The sequence below is a fragment of the Betta splendens genome, chromosome 4 (genome assembly GCF_900634795.4).
Source record: "Betta splendens chromosome 4, fBetSpl5.4, whole genome shotgun sequence".
NCBI classification, from domain to species: domain Eukaryota; kingdom Metazoa; phylum Chordata; class Actinopteri; order Anabantiformes; family Osphronemidae; genus Betta; species Betta splendens.
In genome coordinates, this window is record NC_040884.2 from 6,005,691 (window position 1) to 6,023,716 (window position 18,026).

At 42.3% G+C, this 18,026-nt stretch overlaps 3 protein-coding genes across 6 annotated transcripts; 2 read left to right on the forward strand and 1 right to left on the reverse strand.

Moving 5' to 3' along the window:
* Positions 1 to 44: 44 nt before the first annotated feature.
* fyco1a (FYVE and coiled-coil domain autophagy adaptor 1a) lies at positions 45 to 10,815 on the reverse strand. 3 transcript variants are annotated; one of them, XM_029147839.2, is made up of 19 exons: positions 10,702 to 10,815; positions 10,117 to 10,150; positions 9,674 to 9,785; positions 9,008 to 9,114; positions 8,470 to 8,595; positions 8,147 to 8,253; positions 7,781 to 7,924; positions 7,558 to 7,651; positions 4,946 to 7,450; positions 4,666 to 4,758; positions 4,310 to 4,428; positions 4,057 to 4,224; positions 3,634 to 3,786; positions 3,302 to 3,531; positions 2,803 to 2,956; positions 1,941 to 2,033; positions 1,635 to 1,857; positions 1,409 to 1,518; positions 45 to 1,250 (listed from the first exon to the last, which is right to left on the reverse strand). In XM_029147839.2, exons 3-19 carry the CDS (start codon positions 9,732 to 9,734, stop codon positions 1,175 to 1,177), a joined length of 4,563 nt encoding a protein of 1,520 aa, XP_029003672.1. In that variant the 5' UTR covers positions 9,735 to 9,785; positions 10,117 to 10,150; positions 10,702 to 10,815; the 3' UTR covers positions 45 to 1,174. The 3 variants fall into 3 exon arrangements, with proteins under 3 accessions (XP_029003672.1, XP_029003671.1, XP_029003673.1); XM_029147838.3 differs by having other exon boundaries at positions 9,674 to 9,788; positions 10,702 to 10,806; XM_029147840.3 differs by having other exon boundaries at positions 9,674 to 9,808; positions 10,702 to 10,787.
* Positions 10,816 to 11,290: 475 nt separating this feature from the next.
* Positions 11,291 to 13,173, forward strand: LOC114853929 (chemokine XC receptor 1-like). The gene is made up of 2 exons (XM_029147841.3): positions 11,291 to 11,590; positions 11,703 to 13,173. The coding sequence occupies exon 2, from the start codon at positions 11,744 to 11,746 to the stop codon at positions 12,737 to 12,739; it is 996 nt and encodes a 331-aa protein (XP_029003674.1). The 5' UTR covers positions 11,291 to 11,590; positions 11,703 to 11,743; the 3' UTR covers positions 12,740 to 13,173.
* Positions 13,174 to 13,837: 664 nt separating this feature from the next.
* On the forward strand, positions 13,838 to 17,665 carry LOC114854066 (uncharacterized). Of its 2 annotated transcripts, none has more exons than XM_055507994.1 (14): positions 13,838 to 14,050; positions 14,209 to 14,360; positions 14,465 to 14,613; positions 14,736 to 14,827; positions 14,975 to 15,762; positions 15,846 to 15,886; positions 15,975 to 16,028; positions 16,115 to 16,168; positions 16,391 to 16,474; positions 16,604 to 16,689; positions 16,788 to 16,846; positions 16,960 to 17,115; positions 17,204 to 17,244; positions 17,337 to 17,665. In XM_055507994.1, exons 2-14 carry the CDS (start codon positions 14,255 to 14,257, stop codon positions 17,445 to 17,447), a joined length of 1,821 nt encoding a protein of 606 aa, XP_055363969.1. In that variant the 5' UTR covers positions 13,838 to 14,050; positions 14,209 to 14,254; the 3' UTR covers positions 17,448 to 17,665. The 2 variants fall into 2 exon arrangements, with proteins under 2 accessions (XP_055363969.1, XP_055363968.1); XM_055507993.1 differs by having other exon boundaries at positions 13,842 to 14,050; positions 14,168 to 14,360.
* The last annotated feature ends 361 nt before the right edge of the window (positions 17,666 to 18,026 follow it).

Sequence of the window (18,026 nt, forward strand, 5' to 3'; positions counted from 1 at the left end):
AAACACTAAACCAGACCCAGCTCAGTGGATGTCAGAGGCTTCACCACTTTCTTATCACTATTTTATTCTTTTTGCCTGTGTGCTTGACAGATCCATCACTACTTACAGCGAGTGCCTGTGAAATTGTGCACATAAAATCCAAAAATAATCATCCAATAGAGCAAGTAGAAAAATCAATCCCTGTCAGAATTCTTTGACAAATATAATGTAAACAGATTGTAACAATTTATAATATTAAATATCACAAAGTGCAGCTCTGTAGAGAAAATATGAGGCTTTGCATAGTAATTGCACCAATTTACACCAACAAAAGTAAGAGATGTGACTGTAGCAGCACAGAGATGAGCCCTTGTTTCACTGTGTGAAGTTGTAGCTATGATGTTGCTTATTCCTATTGCTTTCAAACAACAACATATTGTCAAGAGAGAGAAAAGACACTCATCATAATATACTGTATGACACTAGAATACACAATAAAATGAAAATGCAGATTCATACCTACTATGACTTTTGCAGATAACAAAGAAACAAAAAACAGCTACAGTAGTAAAATAACTTGTGGCAATCAGGTTTGAACAGGCACTTTGGAGGATCAGCCGTTCCATGGCTGAATATGACACTTAAACTGAAAGTCATTGTGTTTACAGGAAGTACGGGCACTCGGTAAAAGACCCTATATACTGACACATAAAGATGTTTACTTCCCTCGCTGCCATTTTTCACTTTGGGCCTTTGATTTAGATAATTACACAATATAAATGTTTTTCGTAGCCATCACCTTTAAAAATGATAAAATCATTTCTGTGTTCTTCGCAGACAGACGTCAGAAATTACAAGTAGCTTCATAGTGGTAGTATTTCATGTACTCTAGGTACCGCTACTTGCAGTAATCTGCATATCCTAACATAACAGCATATGTAGGCAAAGAAAGACTGACTAAAAACTAGGACAACGAAACAAAAAGTATGGAAAATAAAATAAGGTACACACTTTCTAAGCCTAACTGAAACTAGCTAGGTGACTAAGATTTTACTTGGTTTACGCTAAGATAATAAATAAAATGTGCATAAAACCTCAAAAAAATATAAAATACTTGGTTAAAATTGAGTGTAAGAGTATTTTTGAACTGTAGTGACACGTGTTGAGGCCTCTGTGGGAGCAGGTGGTACTGGGTTTAGAGCAAGTCGCTTCCATCGTAGATTACAGGCTTCTCCACAGTGAGGTGGTAGAAAACCTTCTTGGAGATAAACCTGTGAAAGAAAGTTTCAGATCAAAGGATTTACCCAAACAAGCTATCAAGCCGATTCCAGCCCACTAAAGACACACACAATGTTTTACTCGGCTCCTCCTGCTCTGAGGGAAAACGCCAATGACAAGATGAGGCTGCTTAGTGACAGGTGTGTCATACCGTGAGAACGAGTTGTCAAAGATGAGCGTGTAGACGCCAGGGTGTCGGACCTTCAGCTGCCCGTGAATGTTCTCTTTATGGGAAATACAGCGAGTCAGAGGAATCAGGACCTGAGAGTAGAACAGAAACACTGACGTGTGAAACTCAATGAGCAGGTCAACAGAAATACAGATGTAACTATACATGAAGTACATGGAGTAATAATACTCTATAAAACAGACTTTACCTTTGACTGTTCCACTTCAGCGACAGTGTCAGTGTCAGTGAACCCCTGATACACCACACTGAAGGAGACACTTTTGGGCTCAGAGGAAAACACCCAGCTGATTGTTTGCCCACAGTCACTCATAGCGATAGCTATCACACTGTAGCAGCTGGACTTGATGAAAAGCTCACGGGAACCGTCACCAAACTCAGAGATATCATTGATGCTTAGAGGGACAGTCATTCTGAAAGGGGAACACACTGATTTTAGATTTACGTAATGCAGCTGGGCTGCCTTAAATAGTATTAATCAGAAGCGGAGACTGACGTGACTTCTCCTGATTTCAGAAGGTTGATCTCTGCATCTTGAACAGCGGGGACGCTCTCCTCTGGGTCATCAGGCATCGCATTTCCTGTGGCTCTGCAGCATCCAACACAGACATAATTACTTTTAAATGTACAAATCTCCCAGGAGCCATAGGGATATAATGACACGGAACAAAATGAGTTCCTTTACTAATAATAGTCAATGAAGAATAAAAAGCATAAGTAAGTAAGCAAAGAATCCTGAGTAGAGGTATAGATACACCTCATAATGTGTTGTTGATTCAGTTCTGACTCATCACTATGCATCAGATGATTAGAATTTTACCCACAGATTACTGCCTATGAATTTTAATCTACCTAATTCTACATGCACAGAGCTTGACGCTCACATAATGTCGGACCTAACTACAATTTAATTCTATGCTATCTCATCCCAGAAGACCTTCTGCATTCCTGCTGCAACATATTCTGCTACTAATACTGCACACAAGTGCTTCCCCACTGTCTACTGGCACAGAGGGATGTGTGCCAGACCCCGAAGGCTTATTATTTGGAACGCCAGGCTCATTTGAGGCGTACTGTGACTGGAGAGACGTGTGTTCCATCAAGTTGTAGTGGGTTGTGCATTAAAATGGGTCCTGAAAATGATGCGCTGTTATTTCCATCACTGCCCGTGCGTCACAGGCGCATGCAGTGGAACTAACCCTCTTTTGTTTTTCCTCTGATTAACAATGGTAAATCAGTTTTGTTTTGTGACTGTTTAACCACTGTGTGAGATTCACCCGACCGGTTAATAACTGACTCAGAAGTCCAGGTCTCGTCACTATCACTCTATCCCATAGTCAGACATTATAAACGCTCACATGTCCAGCGCTCCTGCATGCGGCCTGTCCTGCTCTCCGTCCAGTGAGCCTGCTGTGGTCTGGGAATTGGTGTCACTGTCATAGACGCCGTTCACTTCCTCTTCTGTGATGATGTCAAAAGCTCCATCATCGGATCTGTTGCTGGGATCTGAAACTGGTGGGGTTAAACAAGGAAAAAAAAAGAAAGCTCAAACAACCTTACAGAAAAGTACGGACAAACACCTTCACCATATGTTCCACTCTAAGGATGGTACTGTATGTACAGAAAAAACAAACATTACCAAAACAGAACAGCTTCTTCTTTGAATGGAAATGTCAACATCTTCTGCTTTTGTCCACTGGATAGGAATTTAACAAAGTCCTTGTTCCTCAATATGACCATGTGTGTTTTTCACTTCTTCTCAAAACCTCCCAGTAAACAGAGACTGAATACTGAGGAATGAACGCAACGCGCATCTGAGTGTGAGATGCGTCTGTTTATCCCAGTTATGTCTCTCACCTGTCACCCTGGGAGTGGGTCTGTACGGGGATGGTTCCGGAGGGGGCTGAGGTCCAGCTCCCGGTGGAGGGGGCTGGGTCTCTGAAGGGCTCAGCTCGGCCTCTGTGAACCTCTCCACCACGGCGCTGTGTTGGCCGTAACAGTCCCTGCAGCAGCGCTCCTTCTTGCCACTGTGCTTGGTCATCACAAAGTTGTTGCTGCAGTAGTAACAGAAGATGCGACCGCAAAGCCTAGAGATACAGTACAGAAAGCAGTGATGAATAATTAATATCAGTCATAGATTTTTGTGACAGTGAATGTGCAGTGCATCACTGACAGGTGCAGCCACTCACCGGCAGTGATGTCTGCGCAGCCACCAGGTGAACTGGCCCCGGCAGCCCAGGCAGTGCGTGGCCTCTTTGTCCACCAGCCACCAGCGCTCCTCCGCTCGCAGCTTCTGCTCAAACTCCAGAGCGTCTGTCTTCTGCCACAGAGCATCTTTGTCTCTGATGTCAGGCACAAAGAAAATCAATGATTAGTATTACTGACAGATTATGAACGTTTCTCCTCAAACTTGACTTTGCTCCCCAACTGTCAAGTATAACAACATCAGAGAACTGCTCTTTCTGGAAAACACAATTATAACACATCCCCCCACTGGGAATATCAGCAGGCAGCAATCACACACCACAAGATTGGAGTCATCCACAGGAGAGCCTGTTCTTTATTAAGAACCTGACAATATAGTTGACTGCTGTAACAGAGGCTGGGCTGACCTAATGAGCTCAATGAGCCGCTCTTCAAGGATGGTCTTGGTTCTGTTGAGGTCATCAATCTCTGCGGTCATCCTCAGGTACTGGCTGTTCTTGTCCGATTCAGTGAGGAGGAGTTTCTGTTTCACTTCTTCGTAGACCTTCTGCACAGCTAAGTGGGCTCCTTCAGCACTGAGTGGAACAAGTAGAGGAATCACTACTTGTTTTTTATCCACCACAAAAACAACTCCACAATAATCACCGGTCATAAATGCACCTGGCTACTTCACTTCTCAGCTGCTCAATCTCGCTCTGGTTCTCACGAATTACTGCTTCGCTCTTTGTGATGTGAGCATCCTTCTCGCCACTTAGCTGTAAGTACTGCTTGTTCAAAGCCTGAGGGTTATCAGAACACACAAACAAATTAATATCTGTCAGAAATAATTCACAAAATAAAATTAGTTAACCACATCAAATCAAACAGTTAGTTCAGGGCAGACTTCCAGCACTGATTCAGCACATATTCTATGTTCTACTTCTACTGCTGCCCAAAGAAAGGAAGCTTGAAAAGAAAAGTTATGCCCACTACAACAACCTAGCTGTCATCTTGTCTGTACACAGGAAGACACACACCTCTAATTCAGACACTCTTGCCTGCATCCTGGACACGTTCTTCAGCTCCTCCTTCAATTGGCCTTTCACCTTGTTGTGCTGCTCACTCAGATTCTACAGTGAGATATTATTTATATATTAGAAGAAAGGAAACAAAATAAGTGATGACTATCTGTAGCAAATGAAGAGTTTATCCACACAATAGTTGCTCACTTTCAGTGTGGATCAAGACACGATAGGACCAGTCCAACAGTTGTAAATGTGTCCTTTAGAATAAAGGTCTGAACACGTTCTGACTCACCTTCACCTGGACTTGTGAATTCATGTTCTCTGAGCTCATCTGAAACTTCACAGCCTCTATCTCCTCACGACTGGAGTCCCTGATGCTCTGCACTAGGCTTTTGGCTTCCTCCAGCTGCTCCTGCAGCTCCACAACAGCCCCTGCGAGTGTGTCCTTCTGAGTCAGCTCCTCTTTTAGCTTGCTATTTTCCAGCTGCAGTTCTGTCACGTACTGCTCCAGTTTCTCCATCTCCTTCTCCAGCTCTTCCATCCTGGCAGCATCCCATGCCAAATTCTCTCTGGCTTCTTCCTTCTGTGAGTTCAGCTTACAGATGGTCATCCCCAGCTCGGCCATCTCGGTGTTCGCCCTGTGCAGACCGTCGCGTATCTCACTATTCTCCAGAGCCAGCTTGTCATTCTCTGCCTTGAGCCTGGACAGCTCCTCTCGAACAGCAGCTGCAGAAATCGCCAGCTCAGCATGGGCTGCTACTTCCCTGTCACGCTGTTCAATAAGTGCCTCTTCTTTCTTTTTGTACTCCATCAACTCGGTCGTGTGCTGCTTATTGAGTGTCTCTGTCTGGGACTTAAGCTGCTCAGTCAGAGTCCTGAGCTCATCCCTCTGAGCCTCCGTCACCTCCAGCTGTGCTTGGGATTTTAACTTTTCCTCCTCAGATCTCTGCGTCTGTACCCTGAGGTCTAGGATCTCCACCTGGAGCCTGGACACTTCCTTCATGTTCACTTCCAACTGGCCCTGAATCACCATCAGTTGGCCTGTTACTTCCTGGTTCTCCTTTGCTTGCACAGCAGTCCTCTCCTGCTGAGATGTCTCCATCATCTGCTTTTCAGAGGTCAACCTTTCAATCATTTCTGTTTGTCTGGCGCAGGTTGCTTCTGCATCAGCTTTGGCAGCCTCTAACTCCTTCTCCTTGACGTCCAAAGCATTTAACCTAGACTGGAGCTCAACAAGGTCCTTTTCTTTACTCTCTAACTGGACCTCTTTGACTTTGAGCTGTTTTTGAAGGCTTGCTTCATTCTTGCGTGAATCTCCTAAGTTCTTCTCCAACTCTCCTATTTGGCCATGAACACTCTTGAGGTCTGCCTGCATCCTGCTAAGAGCTGCTTTCACAGTGTCCTGCTCCTCCCTCAGACTCTGGTTCTCCTTCTCAAGATGCTTTGAGGTGCTCTCTGAAAGCTCTGCAGCCAGGATGGCCCGCTGCAGACTCTCGTCCAGTCTGCGATTCTCCTCCCGTAACCTCTTGTCCTTTTCATCTACTGTCACCTTGGCATCCTCCAGCTGGCCTTGAAGCTGTTTCTCAGAAGCCCTCAGAGCTGCTAATTCAGCCTCAAGCAATGCTCTTGTGTCTAACATCTCCTTCTTCAGGTCCTCATTTCTTTTTACTGTGGTCAGGAGCTCCTCATTTAGTTCCATGAGACTGGCACATTGAGTCTTGTAGTCTTCTATCTTTGCGACGTGTTCTTTGACATTACCCTGCAGCTCACCAAGGGTAGCAGAAAGTTTATCCCTCTCTATGGTCAGAATTTGGTTTTTGGATTCAAGTGTTTGTAGTTTCTCACATTCATAATCTAGCTCTGCCTCTTTGCTCTTAAGCTGCTCCTTATAGGAGTTGAGTTCGGATTCTAAGGAGTCTCTTAGGGCACCAATTTTCTTCTGCATTTCCTCTTTCTGTTCCTGTGTATTCTTCTTTTCATGCTCCAGTTCCTTCTCCTTGTCCTCTAAAGATCTTTGGAGGTCCTGTAACTGCCTTTGCAGGTTGCTGGCTTCCTTCTCTTTTAATGTTATGGCACCCTGCAACGTATCATGAACACTGCATTGCTCCTCTACTTTAGCTTCTAACTTGGACTTCTCCTCGGCTATAGATGTAGCTAAAGCTCCAAATCTTATCTCAGCATCTTTTGCCGCTGCCTCTTTGACTCTTAGTACTTCTTCCAGTCTTTCTGTCTGCCTTTTCTTCTCCTCTGCTTCTGCAACTGCTTCTATCTTTCCTTTCTCTGCCTCTTTCAATCTGTCCAGCAACTCGTGGATCTTTTGTGCTGAATCGAAGAAGCTGGTTGCCTGCTGACCCTTTTCATTCAGAACCCCATCCAACTTGCCCAGGAGTTCTATGTTCTTCTTCTCAGCAGCTGTTAGCTTTGCCTGAAGTAGGCCCTGTTCAACCTCTCTGGCTTTTTCCCCAGCTCTTAGCGTTTCCACTTCTTTGAACAGACCCTCTTCTCTTCCCTGCATGGCCTTGAGTTCTCCCTGCAAGCCATGTTGCTCTTCCTGGGCAGCAAGCGACACATCCAGTTGCCTCTGAAGCTCCACAACTACACCCCTGAGCTCAGCAGCCTCCTCACCCAACTGCTGCATCTTATCGAGCAGATCTCGCTGCCTTAGCTCTGACTGATCTAACTCCAGGCGAAGATCTTCTACTGTGCTGCTATCTTCTGTGCAGGCAGGCAGGGACTCATTCAGGTCATTCAACAGACCCTGACCATAGTCTGGGCTAGAAGGGAATTCAGGGGCTTGCTAGGTGGGAAGACAAGCCAGAGAAAAAATGGGTGGTGATCGAGTTGTAGCTCTTAAAGACATGAAGGATGAAGACATTAATGTTATTAGAGTCTCACGCCAGTTACCTGGGAGTAGGTGCTAGCTAGACTGTTGATGCTAGAACTGCGACTGGGTGGTTTCCACATATGACCAGGGGAGTTTGCACTTCCTAGTGTTCTCCTGTTGATCAGAAACGCAAATAGCAAGCAAATAGAGTAAACATCATGACTAAAAGCTAAAGCAACTGAACTTGTTATTAGACATCTAAAAGTAAGTGTCTCTGCTTTGGAGATCTGAACTACGAAGTACCTTGCAAAAGTAGGCCAGGAGGCATCAAGATCATGTCCTCGCGAAGCCACATCAAACTGAACCTCATTGAGTTCATATAGGTGATTGATGATGTCAACACTAAGGTGGGGCTTTAGAAAGGGACTTCTTGCATAGTACCAGTCACTGAGGGAAAGGGGTCAACGTGGGACATAAAGAAAGAAAAAACATGGGACATAAAGAAAGAAAAAACATTTTGCTTTACACAAGGCAACTGAAAACTGTAGCTCATACACTGCAAACATCTTCAAAACATCAGAAGATCCTGTAGCACCAATAACAAATTCTTCTTTGTAGTTGTGTATTCTTCCCTTAATGCATTTTTGGAGAACTATACACCTGTTTTACCTGGTGACCCTCTGGTTCATCAGGCACTGCTGTATTGTGTCAGCCAGTCGCTGATGTACGAGGGAGTAGCGAATAAATGCCCGTCCTTTGCCCAGAGATGTTTTTAGCTTTTAAAATAAAAGGAGGTCTTGTTTTAGACATTGTTTGCTTCATATTTACACTTTAGCAATGTTCTACACTGTACATTTCAAAAACTGTAATTACTGCTCTGAATCTACAACATAGAATACCAATTGCAGTTAATGTAGATGGTCTTGTCAATTATCAGCATATATTTTGTGCTACAATGTTATAGTAAGTAACAGCAAAGAACACTTTCTTACCTCTGTGATGGATTTGACAAAGCGAATTCCATCATTGGCTCCTTTGATCTTAGCCAAACAGTCACTGAAATAATCCCAATAGTCCTTCTTTGTACCCAGAAATGTGGTCTTTTCCTTCTGGTCAAACTAAAACATACACATATGGGTAATTATTTATATATATGTTTTAATTACATATTGATTGTGTTGCTTTCAAAAGTAGATTCAAAGCATTATTGCTGGAAAATGTATACAGTATGTATACTGTGATAAAATGAAACCGTAATGAATCTTCTAACCAAATAAAGTATTCAAATCAAAAATGAATTTAGATGGACATAACTAATGTACAGGTGAACAAATGAATAATCCTTTTCAGTAGACTTGATAGAAACAAAACATCCTGCAGCCATAGTAAGTGACCACAACAAAGATGTCAAACAGCCTTTTATGAAGATGATAACTGTATCACATGGAGAATTCCATCTTAAAAACTGTGGTGATGTGATAATATAGCTGTTGTTCTTGGAGTCCCGTGATGAATATCAAAGATTCATACCTGCAGCAGGTACTCCAGCTTGTAGGAGAATTTCTGCAGGTTGGTACTGTCATCTGTGATTGGCTCACCATTTTCCCTGTACTCTTTTGCAAGCTCTGCAACAGCCTCTAAAATATGAACATAGATCCAAGTTCAGTATTACAAGAGATATCTTAGATCAATCAGGGTTTATGCAGACAAGATAGTATTTATCTTTATAATTTAACAAGATACAGTCAAGTCACGAGTCTCTTTTGTATTTCTATCACAAGTACAGACCCCCCTGTTTCCATGTGTTTTCCACATGGATGCATATGATTCTATAAAGTCAGCATGAACATAAAAAACTTGCCTCGTATCCATCGCAAAAACTGAAAGGACACCCTAGATGGATGCACCCTGAGCATGCACTCTCTATCTGGCTGCATGCAGGCAGAGAACTCCACCACACACTTACTACGCAAACATCGAGTCTGACGCACGTTTTCCGAAGAATAATTCAAATAACCGAAAAGGTTCCAGGCTTGAACGTTGTACTCAGACTAAAAATCATGGCACAATGGAAAACCTATTTGAGCCTTGTTTAATTCTTTCTCTTCTCTGCCTTCACACCACGTCAGCTAGCGGGGGTCTACTGCCAGTCTAATCACACACATGGACAGGCATCCACACATAAAGCCAGCGTACCACTCAGATCTCGGATAATCCTCTGTAGCTGGCTCTCCCCGGCCAAAGCCCCAGTAGCCATTGCCTCAGCACGCTCTCCCTGGCAACCAGGGGTCACAGGGTCACATCCAGTCTGCTGAATCAGAGAATCAGAATCTGTCGTGAACAAAAGATCGACATGAATAGTCCAACAAAGTTTACCATGCATGACCACATTGATAGTGCTACAATAAAGCAGTTACACATTAAAGAGCGTTTTAAATTATCAGTGTAGCATAACATTAATGTCACTTCTAATAACTACTAGTTACTTATTAAACTCAATAACTTATAACCCAGTTACAGTGTTTCAAGCATATGGAATCCATGCTTTTATAGTTACTTAAGCATTACCATCCCAGCATGGGACAACAGTTAATACTGTAACTGCGTAAATGATCTGCGCATCTGCAAACAATACGCACCTGTCAGGAGCCGTGACACGTTGAGTCAAAACCTCTGGAATACACAAAACAACATTCATACACCATTTCCCAGGAAGACGTTATTGCGTGTGTGCTGATGTTATCAGTAAGCTTATATTATATGGGACTAAACAAAGCACGTGGCAACTCTCTGTAACCTTATCAGTGTGGTTATATTGAGGCAAAACGAGCCAAACCGCACCCAGCATTTTAACAAGCGTCCACAATGTTGACAGGTTAGCTCACCACCTTGCTAAGCTAAGAGCTAAGCTTACGGGACCTATGTGTCACCGGGTTGAAACAACAAATGCTTAGAGAATAGCAGATAACTGTCAATTATCACTTTTATGCTTCTAGTTTGACTTTAATAACTAAGTCCGACCAGCAGGCTTTTAAAGACGGCCTTTTTGTTTACTACTCTGAGGTGAAGTTGTCTCACTAACGGTCATATTTAGCTTCAGACTGGTCCCTTGATGCTTTCAAAACAACCGTGACAACAGCGTTTGACGACACCTTTGGTAACTTCACATGTTTCTATACAGTTGCTCCCGTTAAAATAATAAAAATACACAAACTATGACATACTTTCACAGACATGACTCAAATCCACAACAAGCCAGCTGGTATGTGCGCGCATACAAACCAGCTGCGAATGCCGTGAGTGACAGCTGGTCACCCACTGACAGAGCAGCTGGCGATCCGCAGACCAATGGCTGGGAAGTTAGCGGGCGGGACATAGTTTGGTTGTAGTATCGAAGTAAACAGATGTGTCATGTGATCAATGACATACTTTAATAAGCGTCCCACGTATTAGAGGAGCTTTATGTTCAGAAAGACACGAGGTTTAATATGAAGGTGAAGTGGAGCGAACGTAGGAGACGCCAAGGTTTTAGGCCTCATTGAAAAGTGATATTTGTCTGGATTTGATCAGATCATTTTTTGCAGATTGTATGTAGTAGATGTACTGTCAGATAAATGTGATATTGGTCATTAGGCACAAACCATGAGCAGCTGCCCACTGTTTTGTATTTTCTGTAATGTAATTTGTTTGACTGACTCTCTTTTACTGTCAACATAGTGCATAAAGAAGTGCCCCATTGTCCAAAAACACAAATGTTGTGATCTTCCTGCTCACAAGTCTTTAACAAAGCAAAGTGAGGAAGCAATGTGAGCATCAGAGTGTCATCTGGACACAACTGAAGCAATGAAACAACTGACCTATTCTACAAACATCTAATGATTTTTAAAAATTTGACTTCAGGTCGAAAAAGTCAAATTTCCATTAGACAAATACTGATCTTGATCAGATTGAACAGAATCTGAGCTAAACACACAACCACAGATCATCAGCACTGCTGGGAACAGAGAGACAGGAACCGAAAACACTTCCTGTAGCCATGATATTAAAGACACTTTCTGTTAGATTCGAGAGGCTTTGAATGCAATCACATATCATCATCAGCAGGAGCAGGAGGTAGGTTATTATGGTCTATTTAACAATTACACATCATTAGATACTGTAGATCTGTAGATCAAATAACCACTAAGAAAAGCACATATGCTTCATAACCCTGTTTCTTTTCTAGGTTCCACTTTTAGAGCAATTGGTGACTTTGTCAGTGGAAACATGTACGAATGTGACACAGAATATGAAGATGAAATCTGTGATAAAGGAGAGGTGGTCAAATTTGGATCCATCGCCATCCCCATTTTCTTCTCTATTGTGATCACACTGAGCCTCACAGGGAATATCCTTGTCCTCGTGATCCTGGGTTGGTATGAAAACCTCAAGTCTCTCACCAACATTTTCATCCTGAACCTGGCCGTCTCGGACCTCCTTTTCACCACCGGTCTCCCCTTCTGGGCCATTTATCACATCTGGGGATGGCTGTTTTCAGATATTGCCTGCAAAATTGTGACTTTTATCTTCTTCACGGGGTTTTATAGCAGCGTCCTCTTCTTGACCATCATGACTATCTACAGGTATCTAGCCGTGGTCCACCCTCTTTCCGACCTGAGCACAAAGAGACTGAGCACGGGGGGCGTTGTGTCGGGCGTAATCTGGATAATCAGTGTTGGAGCAGCCACTCCGTCGCTGCTGCACAGCTCCCTCATCGTGATTCACCACAGCGACTTGGACTCTGTGGGCTGTGAATATGAAACACCTCTGTGGAGAACCATTTCTATCTCACAACAGAACATTTTCTTCCTGATTGCTTTTGTGGTGATGGCGTTCTGCTACATTCAGATACTGGCCAAAATCAGAAACTCAAGGTCTCACACAAAGAACAGAGCGGTCAAGCTGGTGTTTTGTATCGTGGCTGTCTTCTTTATTGGCTGGGTGCCGTACAATGTGGTCATCTTTCTGAGGATGTTAGAAGAAAAACTGCCCGAAGCCTTTGGAACCTGTCGATCGAGCATCCATCTTGATTACGTATTCTATGTGTGCCGGCTCATTGCTTTCTCCCACTGCTGCCTCAACCCTGTCTTTTATGCCTTTGTTGGTGTGAAGTTTAGAAGACATTTGAAGTCGATGCTGCATCAAACGTTCGCTCGCCCAAGTCCAGTCGAGGAACAGCAGGTCAGAATGCAAAATTTCATCTCACAAGGATCACTGTACTAGCTGCTGCCATTTTATCCACTGCCCGCTGAAGATCAATTTGCAGACAAGTAGCACTTTGAATTTAAATCTGTCTGGTAATTAAATGCATAAATGCTAAATGTTTGTGATAATACAGTATGTAGTTTAATGCAACTTAAAATGTGACAGTAATGTAATTGCTACCACAAATATATTGATGTTTTTTCAAATTTCATGACATAATTAGAGACTGAATTAATACTGAAGCTGCTGTCAGTACAGTATGTCTTTGTGTATTATGTATTATTTAATTGTACAATATTTCATTTTTAACCTTTCACACCCCAGAGGGATCCATGTTCCATCCAGCTCTGTTCATTTCTCAGGCGTCAAGTGTTTTACAGAAAATGTACTGCAGAGTGTAAGACCATTGTATATTCATAAGACATTATTAAAGACTTTAAACTGTCAAAAAGGCACAACTTGCAGTTTTTGTCTTTTTTATATCATACAAAAAAATAGTATTGAAAAATAATTGACCATATTCAAGTAACTTAAATTACCATTTTTTTCCATTATAAAACATAAAAAAGTGCATGAATTACTAGAACTTAGTCATCTAAGCTGCTGAAAAGTACAACTGGGCCGCTGGAGAAACCCTTTTCACAGGTTTTGTACTGCTTCTGGCCAACCCTGGTTTCTACATTTGACTATTATTCCTTAGAAAAGGGTCAGAAACCACTCCACACAATGTGAGAGTTTAAAGAGCCTTGATTGTGTCAATGACAACACCAGGAAGCTATTGAGGCTTTGGATGGAACATTTTACCAAAGACTTGCTTCTGAGTGCAACCAGACAGGGAACCTGTCATCACGTTTTCGCCCATGGGGGGGGGGCAGTCAAAGGCATCACATTCTACACTTCAGGCAGTTAGAATCACAGGTGCACTAAATGATATTTTTTCTTCAAAGGAGACACCCAGCTCATCCCATTACAGCTGTAAATGACTGGGCTCTGCACTCTTCAGCCAAAAGGTCACTAGTGACCATACGGCACCTCGCACTAACAGACTTACAGTATGAACCAACAGTGTTAAACTAATCAGTAACAAGAACAAACACGTGATTTTAATGGGCTAACGCTCTGATTGTGGGCGTGCTCAGCTGTTCACTCCAATTGCTCTTCTTGAACTTCCTTGTTCAACGTGTCGAGCTCTGCTTTGTGGTCAACACTGAAAGCCACTGGTAACTAAAAGGAGGAAACCTTCCTGCCAACAGATCCTGAGGTTTTTGTTTTTATCTTCAGGACACTTGAATAGTATTTTTCCATATTTTGAGTGTCTAGACTATAAAGGTAAGAAGAAAAATATTTACCAATGAGGTGTTGAACACGCAGAGATTTTTTTGAAATGATTGTCATTTAGTTTTTATGAAGACGACACGTTCATGGCAGCGAACCTTTGTTTTATAGATGTGGATGTGGATGGTGATTTCCCTTAACGTTGTGACTAGTGTCCATGGGTATGCGAGTCGTCCCTTCCCAGAGGCGTGTAGGTCAATGCAACCTCAGCATATGAGAAACAATGTGCTTATTGAAGCCCAGAGCGGTGACCCACCATTTGAGACCGATTATGAACTTGGCAAAGAGGGGGAGCCGATCAGAGGTACAGAGTGCTCTTATCTGAAGGTGGACTGTGGATATAGATCTTTTTCATCTATACCATTCTGTGTGCTTTTCTTTTTCCTAAGTAATTAATTTGTTTTTTAGTAACTCTCAGGAGCAAGGATTCTAACACCTTCATGGGATTTATGCTGGAGGCTCGAGAGCAAGGCCGCGCGGATGAAGTTCCTCCTGTTGGAAGGTTCATCTTACTTGATCCTGAAAACACTCAGCTCCTTGAATGTGAAGGGTCACCAGTAAGTACGCGATCTGTGTGACGATTATCAGCGGTGGTAAACATATTGAGTTCATTTGACCATGTCCAATTCAATACGCCCAGCATAAAAGGCCAGAGTCTTTTCACTGTCTCTCTCCTCAGGGATCAGCTGTTATACAAAACAACAATCATGACAAATCAGAGATCAAAGTTAATTGGACCTCACAAGGAGATACGCGAAACATCGCCTTCAGGTTACTATTAAGCTCTTTTTTTCAAATTTAACAACAGAAATTGTTGCTGACATACAACACTGATATAATAATTATATAAATCGAATTCTCTTATAAAATGAATTAAAGCATTTATATTAAAATCACTTCTTGTGCAATATGTTTCAGAACCACATTTCTTCAAAACTTCAGAAAATTCTGGAAACCAGTGGACAAGAATGTCATGCCACCGACCACACCCACTTCAGAACCAAGTAGTACATCAGCACTACCGACCACAACTATTACAGCAAGTACTTCAGAACCAAGTAGTACATCAGCACCACCGACCACGACTACTACAACAACTACTTCAGAATCAAGTAGTACATCAATTACTTCAGAACCAAGTAGTACGTCAGCACCACCAACCACAACTACTACAACAAGTACTTCAGAACCAAGTAGTACATCAATTACTTCAGAACCAAGTAGTACGTCAGCACCACCGACCACGACTACTACAGCAAGTACTTCAGAACCAAGTAGTACATCAGCACCACTGACCACAACTACTATAGCAAGTACTTCAGAACCAAGTAGTACGTCAGCACCACCAACCACAACTACTACAGCAAGAACTTCAGAACCAAGTAGTACGTCAGCACCACCAACCACAACTAGTACAACAACTACTTCAGAACCAAGTAGTACATCAGCACCACTGACCACAACTACTATAGCAAGTACTTCAGAACCAAGTAGTACATCAGCACCACTGACCACAACTACTACAGCAAGTACTTCAGAACCAAGTAGTACGTCAGCACCACCAACCACAACTACTACAGCAAGTGCTTCAGAACCAAGTAGTACATCAATTACCTCCGAACCATGTAATACATCATTTACTTCAGAACCAAGTACTACAGCATGTACTACAAATCCAAGTAGTACATTAAGTACCTCAGAACTAGGTACTACATCAAGTACTGCAAATTTAAGTACAATAGAATGAAACACAACACCACTAGTGTGTCCTCTTCATCCTCTGTTTCAGGTATCTCAGTGAATAACCTTCAACACTCCAAGGACATGATTGTAGGCGAGCACAGCATCAAAGATACTCCATGGAAGTGAAACATATCTTATTAACTATCCACCCTTCATTTCTTCCGGATTTTACCAGGCAGCAGCTATGACAACCATGACCTTTGACAGTCTTGGTGTGGTGCTAGGCATGGTACGGTGGCCGACAGTACTACACAGTACAGAATATTTCTACCGGTATCTACTATTGCTGCTCATATATTTAATGTCTCTCTTCAGGAACTGTGCAACCTTTTTAGCATCATCACCAGCCTTCACCATGGACTAAACAAGGTGAAGCGTGTGTTGTAGTCACTGTTGTCACTGTTACTGTATCCAGCTCCCAACACCTTGCATGCTTGTGACTCACTCGGGTTAGTTAATTATAATGAAAGAGAAACTGCAACAGAGAGCCCACCAGCTGACAAGAAATGACTTTAAACACCTATTATAATTGTACTTAGAGTTACTCCTATTGCCAGTCCTCATTTTTAACGTATTTATTGTCATTTGCAGGGGATAAAGATAACATGCACTGTGTTTTGTGGAGCAGCTGAAATATCAGCCTTGGTTTTGTGTTGTATGGGAGATCTTAATAAAGTAAGTGGTCTAAGAGTTCTAATATTATAAATGCTAATCATCATTTGGCTCAACATGTCTGTACTGATTCACCAAATGTCTAAATCGTGATAGTTGTTACTGATGCATGTTCCTGTGTGTTCTGTTAAGGCCGTACTCATTCCTCTTGTGGTTGCGACAATAGTGATTAATTTTATAGAGCTGATAATAGAATCTCTGCCACTTGGATCCAAGCAGTGAGTTCTTTTTCTCTACTTCTGCTTTAATATGTAACTTGCCCTCGACATGAACGTTGGTGCACAACTTTGCTTTATTTTCCTCTGTTGTATTCAAGGCAGAGCCAGGCTGACATTGCTGCCAAAGCGTGTTCTGTCATCCATGAACTTCTTACAAGTAAGACCATTCAGCTGATAATGAACTTCACTCAGTTCCACTGAACAGGAAAGTGAATCACATCTGATTTGCATGAGCAATGATTGAGTTCCCAAATTCTGTTTTACACACAGTTGCAGTCATGTTTGTTACTGTTTGGGAGACTGATCACTGCAGAAAGAACCAGAATGAGTCGTGGCTTGTGACAGTGGTGGCCGTTTACGCAGCGTGGATGTTCCTGTTCGTGATTTGGGTTTTTGTGTTACATCAAACCAAACTGTGGAGAAAAGGTAAATGATTATAGTCAGTCTTAATTATTTTAACACAATGCATGTACTTTCTATGAAGAGCAACATAATTTTGATTGATATGTTACAGTGAACTCTACAGTGAATCCTGAGAAGCAATTCGCCATAAAGGTGAGATGTTGTATTGTCAGTGATTCTCTCCATGAATTGTACAATAAAATTGCAATAAAAAGTGTTTTTACCACCACTTTTCTTATTTTCAGATGAAGTTCTGTAAAGCTGACAAAGCTTTTTCAGTGATCCTCATCGTTGGAACCGTAGCTTTTAATGTAGCTATCATTTATGGGATATTTGGGTGTCCGAAATTATCCTGATTGCAGGGAGGGAGAGTGATTGCAGGGTTTACTGAGGGAGAGAGAGGGCGTGGTCCAGAGCAGAAACGTGGTGAGGAGACAGAATGACTGGCAGAGCCAGCCCAGCGATCATGACACCTGATGCATGAAGACTTGCGCAAGTTTATTTGCTTCATGCTGTATATTTTGTCTATATTGTATTACGCATTTCAGATATTTATTACTCAATTTCATTTTGTGCAATGTTCAAACAATGTGACTTTTTTGACGTTTCCCCATAGACTGTAGCTTTTTTTAATATCAAAACAACAAAAAGCACTGCAGGATTGTGCGCAAGATTATTGCTTTGCTTTAATTTTCCAACAAATCCTGTTAAATCAAATCTCATAATTTTTCCATTTATCACCAGACAGTAAATGTTTGTGAAAGTTTCACTAGTCATACTGTAAATGCTCTTCCTCGTGCCAGGCACAAACCATTGATAAACAGATAAATCGGAGGTGAGAGCATCCACAGTAACTGTGGAAAGTGCTTCTCTCTGCAAAGCGAACAGGAGCTGAAGTGAAATAGTGAAAGCCTAAGTGGATTTAAGTGCTAAGT